This window comes from Rhipicephalus microplus, chromosome X (assembly GCF_043290135.1).
Source record: "Rhipicephalus microplus isolate Deutch F79 chromosome X, USDA_Rmic, whole genome shotgun sequence".
In the NCBI taxonomy this organism is placed as follows: domain Eukaryota; kingdom Metazoa; phylum Arthropoda; class Arachnida; order Ixodida; family Ixodidae; genus Rhipicephalus; species Rhipicephalus microplus.
In genome coordinates, this window is record NC_134710.1 from 52,005,310 (window position 1) to 52,027,289 (window position 21,980).

Genomic DNA, 21,980 nt, shown 5'->3' on the forward strand with positions numbered 1-21,980 from the left:
TGAATGATGTGTAAAGTTCACAAGTCTTTTTCGCCCCTCTCGAGTACCTGCGACTACCTCTCTGCCTACCCATCGTCTGCCATAGCTCAGGACTGCGAGACTCACCACATGGCCAGTGTAGCTTGGGTTTCCATCACCCTGCCTTGCCTTGATAACCCACATCAAAAAGGGCACCATCCAGACGCTACAGCTATGCCTCATGACCCCTCGACGAAGAACATCGTCGACTTCTCTGCCGGGAGAACTTACTCCAGATGCTGTACACTGCTACAGCCCTCTTAGTGTGCACCGGTATGCAATGCCAGCACTATATCACCAGGTACTCAACGTATTTGCCACCAACGTGACTTAGGGAGGCTGCTCTTAGGCTCCCCATCACATGCACACGTGGATGCACCAGCTGGTGCGGTACAAGGCACTCCGTAACACCACAAGCCAGATCGGGCAAAAAATGTGACCAAAAAAAACTTTTCCATGTTGGAGCCACATCCACGGACGTCAAGGCAGTCACTGGCCTAGTATGCAGGTGCTTCACTCAATAAATCCAGAGCTGCCGACGACACAGCTACAGATTATGTGACCGTTTTAGCGGAATCTGCCGACCGCCCCTAGGCCATTGCACCGCAAGTAGGTGAAGCCAGCATTAGCCCTTTCCGCCTCCCGGCGTGCGGCTCTACTGGGGATGACAGGCAGTTCTTTATGACTTCTATCAGCTGAGTACCGTGCGGATTACCCCGAGGCTGTGTGCATCAACGGGTAATCTGACACTGATCGGCCAGATGGTGACCAGCACGAAGCAATGAGGTGATGCCTTCATACAACCCTGGTGTCTACAGCGTGGTGCACAGCCAAGGTGGTGTTAACCCGTCAGGACACTGCCGTATAGAACAGAGTATCTTGCTTCCTCGCGGCTGCGGAACAGGAGAGTGCGATGACGGGGACGCAGAGATTCCTGCGTCATACCATAAAAACCATGTATCGCAGCCTGTCCGAATGCTCTGACGTACTTCGTTAGACAAGAATTTGCCTGGTCTCCTAGAGGCACAACATAGTTAATGGCATTCACAAGAGCCATCACCGGCCAAATTTCAAAGCAAGATGCACCGTGGTCGTGACCGGCCTGTGCGAGGCAGCCAATGCCGCCTGCCAGAGGCATCAGTTTTACTTATGGTGGTTCATGGCTCAGGTTCGCTGCATATTTATATCTTCGAAGAAACGACCACTGCCAGAGAAGTGCCAGCTTTGGCAGGACTGCATGCACGCAGGGTAGCCGATTGTAATGTGGACGAAATGACAGCAGAGGTGTGGGCAGAGGTGTGCGCTTCGCTAGCATATGAAAGAAAAAAAAAGGCGAAAGCAGAATAAGGACAGCCAGCATGAAATACAGGCATTGCATATCTCTTTCTCTCTTCACTACGACATGTTTAGCGCCACTTCATAATGTTTCATTAAACAAAAAAATTGCCACACAGCCGTTCACTTGCTTCGCACAAAATTGATTCGCAAGATACTTGGGATCTGCCAAATTTTTATTACATACAAATTAAAATTAATTACTGAAACTCACACAAAACATCACCTTGCTGATTTTTCTTTTTGAAAATATAATATTGAGTGCCTTATAATTATGCCATGTAAATTTGACACATTTATAGACGGTGCATCATAATTTACGCCTGAAGGGGATATTATATTCTAGGGATCGGCTGAGAAGGGAAGTAGCAAAAATTAATCATCAGCCTGCCTCTTTTATGTCCACTGCATGACGAAGGCCTTCCAAAGATGCCCAGTCCTCTCTCTTTCACAATGCAGTTCCTTGACTGCAAGCTTCCAAGTTCGCCATGTCCAATTCTCTGTCATCCTTTGGTGCACTTCCTATCAGTTAGGCTCCCTTCTGTCTCACTGAGAAATCACTGGTTTTCTGTCCTCTGTAATGCTGGGCCTGCCCAACTACATCTTTTCCTCTTAAGTCATTTGATAGTTCACTAAAATATAAGTTGATTTTTCTGGAAAGTTTCTTTCTAACCAAAACTGTTGTTAACCGACCCCTTTGCTGGTGTCATCAGAGTGAATACAATCACACAAGCTTGTAATGTCCACTTCGAGGCTTTCTCTAGCAATCTTAATTCAAAGCACAAGCTTATACAATCTACCTCAACATCTTTTTTGGACATCTTGCCTAAATGTGCAAAAAATGACAATATGGCATGTAAAAAGGGTGCTGATCTTTGAGTGGGAAAACCCACTCAACGCTTAGTTTCAGTGCTTATGTTTACTATGCCCTGCGTAGACGTTTTTTATGTGTGCTGCCATTATTCACCAAAGCAAGAAGTTGACTTGATTACTAATGAGCACTGATGAAGCGCTGATGAGGGGAAACTATGTAAAGAGTATTACCTCCACATAGAATCTTCTTTTGGAGCTGTTGAAGCAATGCATAAGTGTAGAGTTTTATTGTAATAAACTTGGTTGCAGCCATCTCTGGAATATTGTTGAGCAGCATCAGCCTGATATCTTTAATCTTTACAGCATTCATCAGAGTCTAAAATGGCCAAAGGAAAGCCAGCACCAAGTGGTAAAGTCCAGTCAATTCAGAACCTTGAGTGTACTTTTGGTTGTTTAACTCGTGACCTTTATGTGCCCAGTGTTTGAGTGTCATTCCATTTAGGATATGACAAATGAAATGAACCCTTGTGCCAGCCCTCGTCCTCTGTTTTACCCAGAAGAAATTCAACTAAACTGCTGACATTGCAAGTGCATGAAGGCTACTCAAAATCACATACTTTGGTAACGTGAGGGAACTTATCTTCAAAAACAATACTGCCACCTTTCTTTCTCGAGGCATCGCACATGTTGGCAACTGACTACAGCAATTAGGCAGATGTGATTAACTGGGCCAGAACAGTAGTACCTAGTTGCTGGCCACCATCCTTCGAAACACCAGCAAGCTAACTTCAATGACCTCGTGTCGTGAATAAAGTTGTTTCTCCCGCGAGTAGCACAATTTGTGTTTGGATGTGAATGTGTTTGAGGCCCGGCGTTGAAATGTTGTCAGGAAATCATGACAATATTTAAATGTAGTAAAGAAAGTACAAAATTCAATCCAGTGCTTTTTGAATTCCAAAACCATGATCTTATTAATAGGTATGTTGTAGTGGGGGAATGTGGAATTTACCATTTGTGTTTTCGTACAATCTGCACCTAAAATGAGCATTCTCGCATGCCATACGACATTGAAACATAACCACTTTAGCCATAATCAAACTTTTTGAGCTTGGTCTGGGGACCAGCTTTCATGCTGGTTCACTACTAAAACTGTTGGGGAAAGAAATTAGAATTGATTTAAGGTCTGTGACAATCTTAAAGGAATACTTACATAATTTTTTTTAGACATCGCAAAAGGAACATTTTTCGTTTTCTTGGTATGCGGTGTCAATGCTCTACACTCACTGGAGTCTGACAATACGTATAAAATATTTTACTTTCATTTTAAAGTTTTCGTTGCTGAGCATCTGCAAGACAGGCCCACTGGGATATTATTCCTACGAGTCAACACAGTTTCCCGGAGTTTGTGAGCTCTGCATCCTGCATGGCACCTAAATTGCGGAAATTACTGTCAGGGGTCACTGGAGGACAATTTACTCACCTTTGTTAATGTGCACTACGAGCGGATAACAGATTTTATATGACTATGTCCACAGTTACTATACTTCCCTGTGACGTTGCACTGCTATGACACGTCACTGAAAAGCTGCCTTCTTGACATTGAAACCAAAATTTCAAGTAGCAGTAACAAGTAGCAGTAACAAGTAGCAGTAACATAAATGTATTCGATAAATTCCCAGATGCCATAATACTCGTGTCAGATACCTATATGCCACTATTTTTATTTAGAACAACCCAAAAATTTTCAAAATTCATGTCAGTACTCTTTTAATGAATACACGAATTGTATAGGTATGAACATTTTAAATGCATGGGCATTTTACGCTGTCCGAACAAGAAAACCTGATTGTACATCCCTCACATAAGACAAGTTGTCATAAGTAATTAAATGTACAAAATGAAATCAATTGAAAAAAATATTACCAGCGGTGAGTTTTGAACCAGCTACCTTACATTCGACAGCCGAGAGTCTTATTTACTGATCTAAATGCCCACACTCACAGAAGGTGAATACATCTTAACCACATCTATGTTTTGTTTGGTACTGCTGACTCTGTACTACAAGTGCCATTCTTTACTCCTCTAGGTGCTTGAGTATAATACAGGTTTTAGGATAGGGCTCAAAATTAACAAACCTATGTACACTGAAAGACAAACAATAGCTGCTCATCTCGCCTCTCCTTTGTGCTTGTCAATTGACAAATTGTGGCCTTCTTCTGAAAGCTGTTTCACCAAGTATGCGAACAAGAAAAAATACTGCAGAGGTGACTTGTAAAAGATGGTAAAGGAAGTCTCCATAACTTAGAGAAGAAATAATGATGGTAGAATATAATCTATACCGAGGAAACTGATTAACACAGCAACAATGACTTTGAGCACTGTAAAGAAAGCAGTTACCACAGTGAACAACGGGACATGATAGAGAGATGAACTAATTGCTGTCTGTTTCTGACATGTCCTGTTGTTTGCGTTGTTGCTCGTTGTTCAAACTGGTCAAAGTAAGAACTCTGAATAGAATAGTGGCTGGCTATGAAAAGTTTGTGATATTGGGTAATATGAAATCTTCAAGTTCATAGGTATTTATCAATTAATGAATTACAATGCTATAAATGCGTGTGCAGGCAGCATGTGGATCTTGATTCACCATAAAGTCATATATGTTTTTATTGGCTGACAGTTTTTAAAATGGCACATTGCAACTGATTAGCTTCATGTGCTGCTAGCCAGTAAGGCCATGATCTAAAATTGCATTTGAGAACCTGAATTGCTAGTAACATGGAATAACTTCCTTGCATGCCTTAATACAGTTGCTGCCTTGATGAAGACAAGTCCACCTGTAGCAACGTTTACTTCAGTGACATGATTTCTCATAAGAACAGTTTGCAATGCCGTTACTTGTTTTGTGAATGTATTTTAATAAGATTGATTACTCATACCTTCCCAAGTACGCGTTTTTTTTTTCTGCTTAATGCAAAATTTACGCATCGTCACAAATGAGACTTTCGTTGCCTTATTTCAAACATCCAAAACATGGCAACAAATTCCAGAAGCTCGATGCCTAGCCTCGATACGAGCGACATTCTCCTTTGTAACGCTTTAAAACCACCCACCGGTAATACATGAAACAGTTATGTGGTGCGAATTACTGAGTGAGTTACCGATTTGAAAAGGGCGAAAATACACGTCTTACACCCGCTGCGCCTCTTCGAGGCGTTTAACGGGCACCACAGCCGCTTGCTGCACTACGCCTATGATGACTAACCGGAAATGCTTCCGCGAGAACGACAATGAATGGGCCGGTAATACAACTGTTCGCGTTTTTGGTTTCTTTTTTTCAACAGAAGCTTCTCATTCTAGAAGAGGACAACGTCATGCGGGACTCTCTTCGCTCGCAGACCAACACCAGCCCCACGCTTGGGCCTCTCCACACCTTTTTGCCAGAACGCGCTGGCCGCGCTGGCGCTAGCAGCGCTACGGCGCTATTTTATATTTTTGGTCACGTGATCAAGTCAGAACCAAGTTTTGGTGTGCGATGGTTTCGTGACGCCATTTTCGGCTGAACGGAAACGCCAACGATAATCGACTCTTTATTTTTTTTCGAACATTCAGGCGCAACCTCAGGCAGTGCTGCTTCAGCTCTGGTAAGTTGAAGCTACCGGTCTCAACTTTTACACGCATGCTCTTGTTCGCGTGGATCGTACACGTTTCGATGCAGTGGCCAAATACCTTTGATAGGCTTACATTCGCCGCACGCAAATTTGCTTTATCCGTGCGCAATTTGCTGTTGCCGGCGCCGTGTTTGCTAGAGTATTTTACTATGGCCGTGTTTATATGCCCTGTAATCTAACTGTTTAGGCAATATTTGTAGCAGGCCCGACCAACGGGTTATTTGACAGCCGCTAGCCGTTGTGAACTGGTTATTACATGTGTATGGGCGTACGAAGCCGTTAATTTACCTAAAATAAATACGTTTGCTCAAGCTTGTACAGTTGCCGGCAGTTATATGAGCAGCGTTTTTGTTTCCGTTTTCTTGTTTCATTCTTCTTGCTTGCTTGGACCTGATTGCCACTGAAAGGCGATGCTATCGTAGTTCGGTTGCGTTTTTGTTTGGTCGCAGTTTTATGTGCACCGAGAAACGTACGATGTATTCGAAAAAAGCTTACTTCCGCATCACTGCTACAAATTTGAATTGCGATACACACAAGCACTGTACAACTGCAAGACTGACTGGTTTTAACTTGTGCATCCGCTTTCCTAAAACAGTGTTGTGTGGTTATGTGAAAGTATACGCATACGGTGCAGTTAGAACTGCTACGTCAGTGCTTCGGTTCTAGAAACCTTGTTGCTTACCATTGTCGGTGGTTTCAGTTAGAGTTCTTGACTGTTTGTTACAGGCGATAGCTGAACGACCGGAATGAGCTACCAAATGCAGTCGGGGGCACAAACTGCTGCGCGGTCAAGTAAGTTTAGTAACGCCATAACTTCTGTGCTCATGTGGCGACCTGCTCAAAACTTTGTGCTTATGACAATGGCCGATTCAAGTTTAACATTTGTGTAGTGTGACATCATAGACTACATTTTTTACTGCTACAATGATATTTATAGTTAATCAAAAGAGCTATAGGTAAACCAAAAGAGAGTTGCAGCGCGTGCACATCGTTGCGCGGAACTCTTTCTGAAGGTCGTGTTTCTGAAGTTAAATTCGTGATGAACCGTGTATTTTTAAAATTTTGCCCATCAGTTCTTTATTGGATAGAGTCTGCCTCTTTGTAGAAGCACGTGAGTGTATTGCCCAGTCCATTCTAAGTTTTTCTGTTGTTTATGACGTGCTTTTGCAGTGAGCCATGGCAATTACTCCAATCCTGGTGATGTACCTGTCAACCCTAAGGAACAGACCATTCTCTGGCAACAAGGAAATTACCTTGCGGATTCTGGCATTCACTCTGGTGTTACAACTCAGGTGATGATGTTGACAATATTGGTAGCGAATGTTGCAGAATTCTCATACATTAGCGAGATATTGGCCTTTTTCAGAGTTCGTTTGCAGGAGCATTCGTGTATTCACTACAAATTGACCATTTGCGGGAAAAGCTTACACACACAAGTAGTAGCAGTGCAAGAGTCCGGCTGGCCACCCGTTGTACAAGCTGTTTCACACTTTGGGGAAATCTCGAAGTGCTTGCGCAAATGATTTAGAAGTGTAGTATTGAACCGCGTCATCTGCTGCGGCGGCTCTTGCTTACCGCGTTTTTGATCAGCGCACGGATATCATCTTGAGTGCAGGAACTGGGCTTATAATCTGCACCAAACACTCTGCCACGCCAACCTCTCGGCCTTTATTTGTAATAATAAGGTGTTACAAGCACAATTTGACTGCATACCTTGTTTGCTTTCTCGAAATACCGTGGTGGGGAATGCGTTCATGAATATTTTTTCACAGTGTGTGCACCGCAGTACACTTGGACGAGGATGACAGGATAATTAGCACGTAATATGCGTTGTCTTGATTTGATTTTGAATGAAAAAAGCCCTCAGCAGTAAGATTGCTGTGCTGGCTTAACACAATAGAACAAATTCGGGAATGTTTTAGGCGAGGACAAAGCCTGAACATTTCTCTTTACGACGACATATCATTACCACAACGCTCACTAGCTGCGTCCAAAATGTGTGTAGTCTTAGAAACAGAGTTCAGTAATCTTGGAAAACACAGCACTGCTCTTTTCAGACAAGGAAAAAAAAAAAAATGGAAAAACGTACGGTGGACGAGCCCCTGTTTTATTCAGCTCAGTCTGCATCTTGTGATGCCATACCCCCCTCGTCAAAATGCTGCGGCAGAACACATAGCTGACACCAAGCATTTACTACCGTCTAGAGGCAGTGCTATCATTTCTACCGCTGGAGACATGAACTTGGAAGCATCACGAGTACATTTCGGTGCCGGGAGCGAGTACTTTATGTTGTAATCGAGTATCCTCAAGAATAAGCACGCTCAGGTGGTTGTTCTATCCTATACCATTCCTGAATTCATTCTCTTTCGTTTTGTTGTGTTAAACCCGCTCAGCAGGGGCCATCGCTGACGGCTCTTGTGTCGGAAGGCCCACTGCAAAGCGGCTGCACCATGTTACATGCCTGCCCCTCGCTTTCAGGGTCAATTTGCGGCGAGATCGGGCTATAGATGGCAGCACCGTCCCGTGAAAGTGTGGATAGGTGGTCCGCAGCGCGTATACTAATACACGCAGCGGCGCTTCGTTGCGTGCAGTCTGAGCCGATAGTTGTCGGATAAAATGCATTGACAGTTTACTGTTAATATCTACACTCTTCTCTACTGAATCGGTGCACGATGCCTATGCAATGTTAACATTACCTGTAAGTAAAGCACATTCTGCCTTTCATAGGGATGCTCGCCCTAGGAGAACCTCTTCACACTTTCGCACTAAATCACGCCTTTGCTTTGTTCTTTGTACATGTTTAGCTTGTGTTCTGCCTGTTACGCACTGCTGTAGCATGACTGACCTACTTATTTACATCTTTGTCATTTGCATACGACAAAAAAGAGAGAAAGAAAGATAGTAGAAAGCCCACATATCTGTGCGATTCGTTCAACCCCAGCGTTTGCACCTTATGCGCATGTAATTTTGTTTTCTCTCATTCTGTTCCCAATAAAATGTGGCACAGTCGATAAGTCTAGTCAGGAAAGCTTAGTGGCTTAAGGCGCTTTGCGCTACTCTGCATTGACCAAATGTACGCACATGATCTTGCACTAGTAAGAATATAAAGAAATCTATATAAGAGTTCAGCGGAAAGCTTTCATTGATGGATTACGTGCATGACAGTGCTACAATAAAGGCCTGGTTAATGGCCAAGCATGTTTTTTTTTTTTTCAGACAAAAATTGACCACTGCCATTCATCGCTCACTAAATATGCCACACAAGTGCTGAAGACAATGTAAAAAAAGATGACATTTTCAGTAAAATTATACAATAATATATATGACATGCCATCTGAACTAATTTTCAACGTCTGGGCTCTTGAAAGCGCTCTTAAATCTAAACACATGGTTGCGCACGGTGACTCTGTTTTAAGTGCAGTTTAAGTGCCGATATGTCACAGTTTATGTGATAGTAATATTTCTGTGTAGCGGTACTACGGCCAGATTCACACAACTAAGGCTCCTGGCAGGATCGGTAAACTACAGTGCCGTAGTTGTACACCTACCAACAACGTGCAAGTGCATGACCTAGAGCCTTTTTTTTTTTTATGACAGTCACTACAAAGGGCTGCAATCACACACCATTTAATAGTCCTCGTAGTTGGGAAGATGCAACGGCCGTTGAAAACTGCCATGTGGCAGTGCGACAACTTTGTCGAGTTTGATAGAGTTGTAGCGTTTCAACAGCCATCGACTCAATGGCCTTTCAAACGTGTCCGTGGGACACATGTATAACTTTGGGACACTACCTAAAGTACAATTTTAAGTCTGCAACACTTATTACATATTGTAAAGAAAAGGCAGCTCGATCAATTCGTATAAACTTAATATTTGATGATGTGCTTGAAACAAAAAGCGGCACCCACTCTGAAATTATTCTGCTGAATGGAGGGTACGACGACAAAAAACAGCGCTCTGGAAAGTTGCACTCCCCAATCTTATTACAATACGTTAGCATCCGAGCAAGACCAAATGCTTTTGTACATCGTTTCAGGCATACGTAGAAACAGTTGCACTCGCGCTTACATGACTGGACAAACCACACTTAGAGAATGTGCATGACGTATGCGCACATAGAAACACGCCGTGGCTAGCAGACGACGCACGGAACAATCCACACTTCAGCCAGTTGCCGCCAGGCGGCGACTTTGCTCGATCTCGCGGCCAATAATTGACAGCTGAAAAAAAAAAAAAAAGAAAGTTAACATAAGGACATCACATTCATTGCTTCGGTGGGGGGGGGGGGGGGGAAAGGCTGCGTCGCTTGAAGGGTGCAGTCGCTGGCATGCGCTATATCTTGAGGCATAATGATACTGCTTGTAAACTTCCTGTGCTATTAACCTCTGCTTCGTGTTTGGGATAACTGATTACACAAAAGCTTCAGCCACTAGAGTGATCATTGTCTCTTTAGCCAGCGTTCTTTTGACTTACGCGATATCGGGTCCAAAGGTACAATTTGTTAGTATCACGTAAGCTCTTAGTAATGAATGCACTACGAACAAATTGTATTGCTATACTAAATAATAAGGCTTGATTTCATCTGTAAGGAGCACTAGTGGCAAGGTTGCTATTTCGGAAGTCCGCGCACTCTCTTCACGCGTAGAAAAGTTGCACGTGCAATGTTCGATACCCAAACTGTTTGGATGGCTAGAGACCCCCAGAACACCTCTTGCACATACAGATGGAACAGGACTTGTCTAGAGCGCTCAGCCATCCGCTCCAGCGAATGTTGCTACAGCTGCTGTTTTCTTCTGAAATATGTAAAGAGAGACACCGTAATGATATATGGTCATACTGGGCGCTATGTGCTTGTGCTATAATGTGAGCATGAACAGAAGCTTATAGCTAACGTGAGATTGAATCTGCGGCCAAGAAAAGCTGCGGCCAAGAACTGGCACGCGCTCCGCTCCTCTGGATAAGTGCTCCAAAATAGAAAAATTTTGCTGCTCCAAAATGCTCTAAAGTGAAAACTGTTTTTGCTCCAAATCGGAAGACCTTGGTAGCATTACTGAGTTTTGTATGAGCCTTGGCTGGCTCAGTAGCCTAGGCACTGTACAGCCCATGGCAAGGTTCAGGTGGGGTAAAAAAAACTTGCATTGGGCAAGGTTGGGCTCAAGTTGGGCTTTTGCCTGTGTCGGGTCAATAATGGGCTTAGGTCTTACACAAGTTGGTAATATTATAGACTGAAATGTCCTATAATATGTAATACTTGTGTCACACGGGCGTTTCGAAGGCCATTGAACGGAAGGTTTATTGAGTCAACGGGCATGCATGTGGGGCCACAAGGGTGGTTTTGAAGACTATCGAGTCAACGAAGCACCTCGCAACTCCACTGAAACGGACATTGAGCGGCAGAAGCGGAAACAGCGTAATCGCGCCCTCTCGTTCCCAGTGTGCTCGTACTCATGATTAGAAAAGGAAATAATTAAGTATGCATTGAAACTAGTGTGTATGGACATATAAGTTATTTAATATATTACCTATCATTTGGAGTGTACAAATTGCTCTAGCTCAACACTCGCCCAAAACCCTGCTCGTTATCGCCATTAGGGTGCCACCATGAGGTGGCCTGTCATTGCCCTAGCGCTGGTGTGTCCCTGCCGCCATTTCGGTCGCTTCCTTTTTTTTTTCTTGTTTAAGTTCTCGCCAAGCAGTGGCATGGTCTCCTTGAACCACCTCGTCTGCCGAGTGAACGACCACCTTTCCCTGTCCACACTTTGCCGGTCACCGCGTCCATTGTCATCGGCAAATTTTTCACGAGCAACACCTCTTCCTCAATGGCGCTGGCTTATTCTTTTGCCGCTTTGATCCCAGCATCAAGCAGTATAAACGTACTCATATAGAACACCATAGCGACCTTGTCATCTGTTTCGCGGTTCATGACTGCTGCACACATGCACGTAGTTGTAACAGCCAGCTGTCACAGCGCACTCCAACATGTGTAAACATGTAAACACAACTGCACAACAGCAAATAAAGCGGTTATAGCGTTGCCACAGTTTCGCTGCTCAATGATTAAAACTAATTATGCATTTAAAATTGCTATAAACATATATTGACATGTTTAAACACAAACAACAAGCAAAAGTGTGCTTTTAAATAGATTTATATCTGATTTCATTTACAATGACATGAAAACAAAAACAAAAAAAACTTGCAGCGCCATGAAATTTTCGTGGGAAACACCTGAATCACTCAACGGCCGTTGAAAACTGCCGTGTGGCTGTGCGACAACTCTGTCGAGTTTGATAGAGTTGTAGCGTTTCAACGGCCATCAACTCAATGGCCTTTCAAACGTGTCCGTGGGACACATGTATAACTTTGGGACACTACTTAAAGTACAATTTTAAGTCTGCAACACTTTTTATATATTGTAAAGAAAAGGCAGCTCGATCAATTCGTATGAACTTAATTTAGGTCACTGCTTCGTAAAATTTTATGATATTATAAGTATCTGCGATGCTTATGCATCAAATTGGATCATTCATTGTATGTTGCAGTTAATCATTGAAATTCATTGTTAACTGGTTAGTGCCGTGTTGGTTGGACAGCCAGCCATACCATCGCCAATAATTGTCCTAAAAGTGTTATGGAATAAGCCATGGATGTTATAGCAATGCTAGCAGAAATCAAAGCAGTCGCTATATCTCGCAATTGTGTACAGAAAATGTCCTGTGTCTGCATGGCCGGTATGTTTACAATAACCTAGAAATGGACAGAGCCTTATTTATCCCTTCATCTGCAAGGGATAACCGGCTGAACTCGGCAAGACCAGTCTGGGCCAGAGCAGAGGCTTCAGGGATTACACTATTGTGACCACTCTCTTGTATGCTAGGTGTTGATTTACCAGAATCATAAAAATGTAGCTCTGCCCTTCAGCATACGCATTTAGCGAGTTTACAGTGATTTTAAATCTTCAAAAAAAAAAAGCAAGACGAACAAGTAAAATTCTGAAATCTTATCTTTAGTGAAGACAAACAACACAAGGGCTGCAGATGAAGCAGTGAAAATATATGGGTCAGGTTACTATATTTACAGTAGTTATAAAGTATTAAATTTTGGGTTAAAGCAAGTAAATTACACAATTGGTTTTAGAATCCACTTGGGACTATAACTGGACACAACTAGTCACTGAGTATGTATATTTTTGAAAATAGGAATTGTAATGGGGGGGGGGGTTATATTCAGGTCTATTCATGTTGTATCATCTTAATGCTTTTGAGTAATTTGATAATTATTACAAAAGTTCTTATTTTCATTGTGGAAAAGTAAGAGAAGCCCAGAACTGGCATGAATATGACCATGATTTCAGATGCTGCGCTTTCATTGTTGTGATGATAACTGTTATTCATGCACACTACAGCTTTCATGTAACATACTCTGAAGGAGGTCACCAGCTGGGAATTCCAGGGTAAACATTTTTAACTGCTCGGATGGCTGACGTAATTAGGCAATCCAAAATGGGCTCTTGATGTCCTGAATGAGCTCTGCTTGCACTATTAAATATTTAAGAGGCCTATTTCTGCTGACTGCGTTCGAGTACCACCTGCAAATTGATGTGGGCAGACTCGTTTTTTTAGTTTTTCTGTGTCGAATTCTAGCTGTCCAAATGCAAATGTCTCTATGAAATAAAATGAGTTGCAAGGAAGTACTGATGTCCTTTACTCTCTTGCTCATTGGTGTATTGCTTGTGCAGAGTTAAAGTGATTTCCCTTCCCATTTTTGGCTGCAGCAGGGCTTGTTTTATGAACCTGTCAGGTTTCCATTTATGTTGTCTTATATAAGAAAATGTTTGTATCAACCTTTGCGCAGGCACCCTCCATAAGTGGCAAGGAGGAAGACTTGGGTGATGAGCAGATGGTTTTTGATTGGGAGCAGCCTGGCTTTGGTCAAGGGTTTACACCTGACCAAGTAGATGGTAAGTGGAGTTTGCAGTTTTCAATGCGATAGCTCGTTTCGTAGGAATTATGGGTGCACGTTAAAGAACCTCAGGTGGTCGAAATTTCCGGAGCCCTTCACTACGGCGCCTCTCATAATCATATGGTGGTTTTGGGACGTCAAGCCCCACATATCTTATCTAATTCTTAGTAGCGAAGCTTAATGATCTTATAAATTTTCTTTTTGACCTTATGCGCAGTGGCACCACACTGCAGGAAAAGAAATACGTTGTTTGCTGCATGTGTACAAACAGCTCCTACCACATATAGTCCTTGTGGCATAATTTGCCTTGTGCTGCATAAACAGAGCATCTCATACCATAGGCCAGCAGAAAAATGTGACTCACTCTCGCAAGAAATATATTTTTCGGTTGTTCCCCACCCGAACTGTTGGCTCATCAAAATTTGACACGACCAAATCACTTGACTCGCTCACAGAAATATTTCTTACCCAGACTCGCAGCTTGACCTGAGCCTAAGTAAATAGACTTATGAGTGAGTTTGCCAATCACCATAGCTTCACTGCCTTGGTGTTTTGTGAATTTAGGCAGCAGGTGCTGCTGTAGTTACTTGCTTGTGCTCACTTTCTATGCTTACATGAAAACATCTGCTTATTCATAACTTTTTCATAAGAGTTGTTTCTTCGAATGTTGCAATAGCCCCAATACAGTCTCCCACGAATGTTTGAGACTGCGAAAATTCGGACTTGATATTTCGAACTTCACAAATGCACTGCCAAGCTGCACTTGTGAAGCACTAATTGCACTAATGCATATTTGTGACTGATTTTGGGACGAATTTACAGTATAAACTGGAATATAAGTCGAGATATTTTCATAAAATAACCAAGTCGCCCCTCATCTTATATAGTAGTGTCTAGCCGAAAGTGCGCCGCTGTCTGGCAACATGTGGCTTGCATGTGCTTGAGAAGCCAGACGTGGCCATATCTGCATCCAAATCCAATCGCAGGCAGTTTTTTTTTGTGTGTTTGTGATTTGCTTCCGATCTGTTCTGAGTTTTCGCTCTGCTTGACATTGCGCTGCATTTTTAGTGGGTTTTTTTTTTTCATTCATTGAATATGAGTAGCGGTACGAGAAGGCAGTACTCTGCTACATTTAAACTAGATGTTTTTGAGTTCGCAGAAGCGAACGGAAATATGGCTGTTCAGCGCCGCTTTGGTGTATCGGAAAAAAAGCGTGCGCTTTTGGAGTGCGCAGAAAGGGAAGCTGCAGATGTGCAATCCTCGAATAATGTCGCTTCGTGGACGAAGTGCTGTTCATCCGCAGCAGGAGGATAAGCTAGCGGACTTTGTGCGGGAAGTTAATGCCCGCTCGCTGCCAGTGACTGGATACCATTCACAAGAAAGCCATGGAACTCGCTCGAGAAGCTTGGCTCACGAGAGAAGAGTTTCGTGCACCAAACTCTTGGGTGCATCGATTTATGCGACGCAAAGGATTTTCTCTCCAGTGGCGCACATCTATCTGTCCAAAGTTGCCGGAGGTGTTCGAGGACAAGCTTATAAACTTCCAGCGCTTCGTGAACCGGCTTCGGGAGCAGAACGACTACATGATGGGGTAGATTGGCAACGCCGATGAGACCCCCGTGTGGTTTGACATGCCTTCGTCAACCACGATCACGCAGCACGGCGCCAAATATGTGAAGCTGTTGTCCACTGGCAACGAGCACTCGAGCTTCACCATCACGCTGGCATGCACGGCAGATGGTAGAAAGCTTCCGCCCTTCATCATTTTCAAACGCAAGACAATGGCGGAGGAAGTGTTCCCGCCCGGTGTTGTCGTTCGCGTCAACAAAAAGAGATACATGAACGAGGCCATGATGCTTGAATGGATAAGAGTAGTGTGGAACCGTCCGCCAGGTGCACTGCTGCGTCTTCGCAGCATGCTGGTGTTGGATGTGTTTCGTGGTCGCCGAGCGCGCGGTTCACAGCGTCGCCGCTGTGAAACGCGCACTCAGCGACAGGAAAACGGACCTCGTCGTGATACCAGGTGGTATGATATCTACCCTCTAGCCACTCGACGTTGTGCTAAACAAGCCGTTCAAGGACCGAGTGCAGCTGGAGTACCAAGAGTGGATGTCCGGCGACAACCCAAAGACACCGACGGGTCGCCTACAGAGGCCTTCGCTTGCGACTGTTTGTGGCTGGGTGCTTTCCGCCTGGCGTTCCTTGCCAGATTCCGTGGTGGAAAAGTCTTTCAAGAAATGTTGCATCAGTAACTCGCGAGATGGCACGGAAGACAACACACTGTGGGAGGCGGCCAGCGACACTCTCGTCTTCAGAAGACAGTGGTGCTTCTTCGGACGAATAGGAGCAGTTGCGATGGTGGTTGAGGGGAGCTCCGACGATCGGGGTGCGGTGCGCCCAATTCGCAAATAAATGTAGTTGGGCAGTTTTGGGTTGTTTTCCTGGTTTTTTTTTTCGGTAACGTGAACTGGGAGGGTCAACCTATATTCCCTCTCGACCTATAGTCCGGTTAATCCGGTATGTTCCAAAGTTCGATTGTCCATTTGTTTTGAGCTATGCCACTTGATTTTGAAGGCCGCCATGTTGGATTTTTTGTTGGCTTGGTCCAATTTGGCTGGCAAGGGCTAGTTGTGTGGCCTAGATTGGAAGTGCGTACAATCTTCCAGTTTAAAAGGCTGTCTGATTTTCCTTGGCTAGCAAAATGGCAGAACTTTTCTTTTTCAGTCAGCCTTATCATCATCATTAATACGCTGGTAGATTGTTATTTTCTGGTCATCTTTGCGCACGTGCTCAGTTGTGCCAAGTGTGTTGAAGCCATCGTGCACGTCACATGCTCGCTGCTGTTCGCAATTGCTCAATAGCGCTCGGGGGGGGGGGGGGGGGGGGGTCGCAGTACTCGGCTACTAACCTGGAACACACTGGTTAGATCACGGCCGCAACAGCAGCGTATGCTAGAGGCTCGCGTACTGTGCGGTAGTGGTGCAGCTAAAAGAAGCCCAGACCGTGCTGTTGAATCCCAGCAAACAGGTGTTGCATGCATCATTTTGTGATGGCATCAAGTTTTGTTTTTCTGTTTTCATGGAGCCACCAACCTTGCTGTCCACAACGGTCGGTGGCAGTGATTGCCAACACGCTTGCCAACTATGTTACCGTAGCCAAAATAGAACCAAATTTGCTCGTCCTTAAGAACAGCATGGAGCATGGCATTTGGGATTTTCTTAAGGCTTTTCTAATTCAAGGAAACCTCATTTTCACAGCTTGACAATCTTTTTTTGTACTGTCTGATTTTTCCGACTGTTTGTGATCCCCGCGAGGTCTGGACAATCGGTCGGCAACTGTACCTACATCATGAATTGATTAAAACGACCTTGCACACTTATGCCATGTCGATTTTAGCAAATAGGAAACTTTAGGTTTGAGCGAATTTGAAGCAAAGAGTGATTTAGTCAATTAATTTTGAAAGAAATTTGAATAGTGCTCATCACATACTAAGAAAAATGTGCATATTTGTCATGACCCAACTAACCTGTTCAATATTTTTTAAAATTAAAACTTGGCATGTGTAAACGTCATTCTGTTGTTTCAAAGAGAGGGGAAGCAACATTGAATAGTAGCAGGATTTGATTTCCGGTAGAATGGAAGTGATACTCTATATAATATGTTTCGTTTTAAAATTTAATATGCTCAGAGCATATAAGCTGGTATAATAAGCTCGTAAACTTAAAAATGATGTATTGATGGTGGAGGGTAGTATGTCCATGTAACTTTGAAGTGGGGCCTCATGGTAGTACGCATTTGTCATTAGTCCTGTTAAAAGGGAGGCAATCACAGGGCTGATTCCAAGGACTGACGTGTCAACCCTCCAAAATGCATCACGAAAGCGCGGACAGTTTAGTGCTGGTTCTTCTGGTGCGCCAGCGAATGCCGGCTGTGGTCGAAAGAGTGAGGCAGAGTTGATGGTTCACTAAACGAAATATATTCTTAGATATGGCGAACAAACAATACACAAATATGCACAAGGCAATAATCAAATACAATATGATACAACTCACAAGGAACTCTGACACATTCAAAACAACGGGGACAAACAACAGCACGCGCTATAATACAATTTCATGTATTAACTAACCAAGACACTTAGTTTAAAATGTTCGTCAAACATATTCAGTCCAAAGTTCTTGGAACAAAGCTTGAATGCTTCTCTTCAAAGAAACAGCGCTGGTTGTCGTCTAGCTGCGTCCGAGGTTTCTTTTCTAGGAAACTCTTCCCTCGTCAACTGACCGTACCTCATTAACCTCTTCACCGTAAACACTTTGGCCACTCACATGCTGCTACTGCAGGACATGTCTTCACCCACTGGTTGAAAAAGCCCACTCACTGCATTACCTGCTTGTAAGATAAGGCCTGCTTCATCCACGTTTCACGCTTCATCTCGTAATGCGGCTCCCTCTGCTGCTGGCTTATATGCCGTAGCCGCTGGGTTCCTGAAACTTCTAGAAGGCGTTTTGTCAGCGCGCTGAACAGCCGAAGCTGGGAAAAAGGCAGGACCTTTTTCATAACGTGGCGCAACTCTGCAGCACCACGCCCCTTTCCTTCGACATGTTTCTGGAGTTTGTTCCAGATCCGAGGAGGTTATCGGTGTGTTGGCGGCACATTCGAAAGGGAGAAAAAAGGCGCACGCGAGGAGTCTTTTGATGCTTGTTTCTTTGTTGTGCCGGCTTCTGTCACGTCTGATCGGCACCTGGTATGGTCGCAGTCCTTAGAAATCAGAGGTGTGCGCTTTCTTGAGCGCTCGTTTGTGACAGCATTTCCTCTAGATAGGTATATTCACAATATAGCACCCCTTCACTGCAGTGAAACCACCTACATACGGTTTATGTCCATTCTTTTTGTTCATAGGAAAGTGTGTTCGAATATTTGCACAGGACTATGCCATGTATTGCCATGCTATTGATCCCTCAGTGACCCTATTTCACTGGGAATCCTGTTTAATTACAATAAATTTTCAGCTCTGTATTCCCTGAATGCCACTGGAAAATTTATCGAGTCTTCATACTTTTGAACTCTGCCTCGGTAAATGCTCTCTTGTTCTATTGATTTATTTTTTGTTTATTGAGCATAATGTGAAATTTGTTCACCTGCATTATTTGTCTTTTATTATCTGATAGAAAACTGCGCCGGTATAAAGTGTTCAGAAGACGCACCTATGTAAATCCACCCTTTGGTTGACGGTATAAGGGGACATAAAGAAACTTAAAATGGGCAGTGTGTTTTTTCATAGCATGCAGACCTTGATCGTAATATAAGATGCTAGAGTGGTCCTTGATTGTGTCATGAATGTCTTTAGTGGTTTTTCATTAGCATTTAGTAGGCTACAACCATGTCAAAAGGAATGTGGTACAGCAGAGATGCTGCACTGTTTGCATTTCTTTCTATCATGGTATGTCTCTAGAGCCATGATGAGCTAAACCTTTTGTTATATTCTACCCACAGGGGGGGGGGATGTCAATTAACTGTTTTATTGTAGCAGCGATGAAATTTTGTTACTTTATACTCTTCAGGGCATTGAGCATAAGTATTTGGAGTGTTTTTTATTGCTGTTAAAATGAAAAATTGTCTTCAAACATGGTAGTTGCTGAAATTGCAGCACTGCTCAAAACATATCATATAGGTAAAAACCAATATCATGCAGGATGATTTATTAATGCAGAACTGAAATAATGAACATTTTATTCAAGAAAATTAAATTAAAAATTTGTCTCTTTCAGAGATGAATCAGCAGCTGAGCCAGACTCGATCGCAGAGGGTGCGCGCCGCAATGTTTCCCGAAACACTGGACGAAGGAATCGAGATACCGTCGACTCAGTATGACCCTGCACAGCCAACTGCGGTGCAGCGTTTGTCTGAGCCGTCGCAGATGTTGAAGCATGCTGTTGTGAACCTCATCAACTACCAGGTACAGTGTTGTCTACTGAACAAAAGCTGCACTTTGTATGGGCTATAAAAATTTTGTCGCTCTTTTAGGATGATGCCGACCTGGCTACTCGAGCGATTCCAGAGCTAATAAAATTGCTGAACGATGAAGACCAAGTTGTTGTTAGTCAAGCAGCGATGATGGTCCACCAGCTGTCGAAGAAGGAGGCCTCTCGCCACGCTATCATGAATTCTCCGCAGATGGTAGCGGCTTTGGTAAGGGCCATGTCCACGTCCAATGATCTGGAGACCACTCGATGCGCTGCGGGGACCTTGCACAACTTGTCCCATCACCGCCAAGGTTTATTAGCCATCTTCAAATCTGGAGGGATACCGGCTCTGGTGAAATTACTTAGGTAAGCACACTTCACATTTGCATCATGGCTTTCTTTACAACAGTCCTACAGAGAGGGTGGGTTTTGATTAAAAGCTATAATGCTCCTATGTATAGACTAGGCTTATATGTATGGTATTTAGTATTTGAATGTAATGATATTCAATCGTTTCCTTGTCTCAGATTTTAATATTAGATGTGTAAGTACTCAAGATGAAGACTATACATATCTTTTTGTTTAATCAACCTCACATCATGGTGTGGTTTCATGGCAGTACAGGCCATGCTGCTTTGAAGCCACACCTCAAGGCAGTGTTGCTCATTAATTCCTACCAAATTAAACTTTTTTTTAGTAATGACCTATGTGTGTGAGCTATTGTAAATTTGAATCGTACTGTATTGTACCATATATAACTTGTATAAATAACTGCATGCAGTTATATTTGAGGCTGTCAGGCTATATTGGTGCATAATGTCTGAAATGGTGGCTGAGAAGACAATGCAATTCATCCGTTATTCTACATACTGAAACTTTTACTGGTGTGTACTATGCAATGTCAGTGCAAGTTAAAGAACACTAGATGGTCAAAATTTCTGGAGCCCTCCACTATGGTGCTCCTTATAATTGGATAATTAGAGACCGGATTTTAGGCAAATGTCTATTGTGTTCGTTGCATTCCTATCCTGCCACTTTGATATATGAGCATGATTCAGAGGCCAAGAACAACTTTCATACTGTTTTTATAGTGCCTATAACTGCCTTTTTTTTGCTCCTCAATTTTTATAAGTGCCTATAAATGCCTATTTTCAAACCGGTGGCTATATGGACACTATCTCATCAGTTTGTCTGTCTGTCCATCCGCCCACACCTGCCGAGTGAGTTGAACTAGGCTGTCGCGTACCAAAATGAGACACAAGACAGACCCACAACTTTAGGAGCTTTGCCCCTAATAAATCAGTGAGACTCCCCCCCCCTCCTTTCCGTTGCAGCAATCTCCCAAATTCAGAGTGCTTAAACTTGGCAGGTATAGATCGGCATCGACCTGACAAACTCCCCATTTCTGAAACAGTAGTTTGGCGTGAGTTGATATTGTTTCGATTTCTAAAACTGCATGGAAAATAAAGTTTTACTGTGTCAAACCACAAACAAACGATGGGAGAGACTTGTAATGCTCTTTGGTACTAGCTCCTTCCCTATTGTGGAAGCGGTGAAGCTTGTGAAGCTAATTTGAAGGTGTGAATATGACAGGCATGAAGGTACACACACATGGAATGCTTCGTGTGTGTTATCTCCGTGTCGTATTTGCGCCTTAAACTTTAAATATGTTAAATGAACAAGTTCAATCTGCCATTCCTATATAGTGAAGCTAAAGTGCAGAATACACGTTTGTTATAATTGCAATATACATGTACTGCATAAGTGCAATAAAATCAGTCTATTTTGAAATTTTAAAGTAATAATGAGTCAACATTGCGTGCCAGTTTTAGTCTTTGAAAAACTTGTGACAGGTCCTTGATTATCCTTGAATTTTCGCTTTGGAAACCTGTACGAACCCTTGGTCGAAATTTTCGAAGCCCTTCACTAAGGCCTCTCTCATATTCATATGGTGGTTTTGGGACGGTAAACCCCACATATCAATCAATGAAACTGTATGAACCCTGTGCATTTCTAAGCAGAGGAAGTTCTTTTCACTGTATTCCCAAGCAGACGCGTGGCCGTGTGGTAGGACATCGCTTGCTAAGCGAATGACCTGGGTTAGATTGTTTTATCACCAACTCACCCAATCAACCATATTGACTGGGTTAAATCCCCATCCGGACCCAAACGACTCTGGTTCGTTGCCCACTCTGACCCAGCATTTTTAATTTATTTATTT

General features: G+C 43.3%; 1 protein-coding gene across 1 annotated transcript in view; it reads left to right on the plus strand.

Moving 5' to 3' along the window:
• The first annotated feature begins 5,598 nt into the window (after window positions 1–5,598).
• Window positions 5,599–21,980, plus strand: part of arm (armadillo) — a 64,285-nt gene continuing 47,903 nt past the window's right edge. Inside the window, exons 1-6 of the mRNA XM_037427146.2 lie at window positions 5,599–5,807; window positions 6,561–6,626; window positions 7,005–7,126; window positions 13,689–13,794; window positions 19,565–19,752; window positions 19,821–20,125. Coding sequence (XP_037283043.1) covers window positions 6,581–6,626; window positions 7,005–7,126; window positions 13,689–13,794; window positions 19,565–19,752; window positions 19,821–20,125 — 767 coding nt within the window. The 5' untranslated portion in view covers window positions 5,599–5,807; window positions 6,561–6,580. The remainder of the gene's footprint in view (window positions 5,808–6,560; window positions 6,627–7,004; window positions 7,127–13,688; window positions 13,795–19,564; window positions 19,753–19,820; window positions 20,126–21,980) is intronic.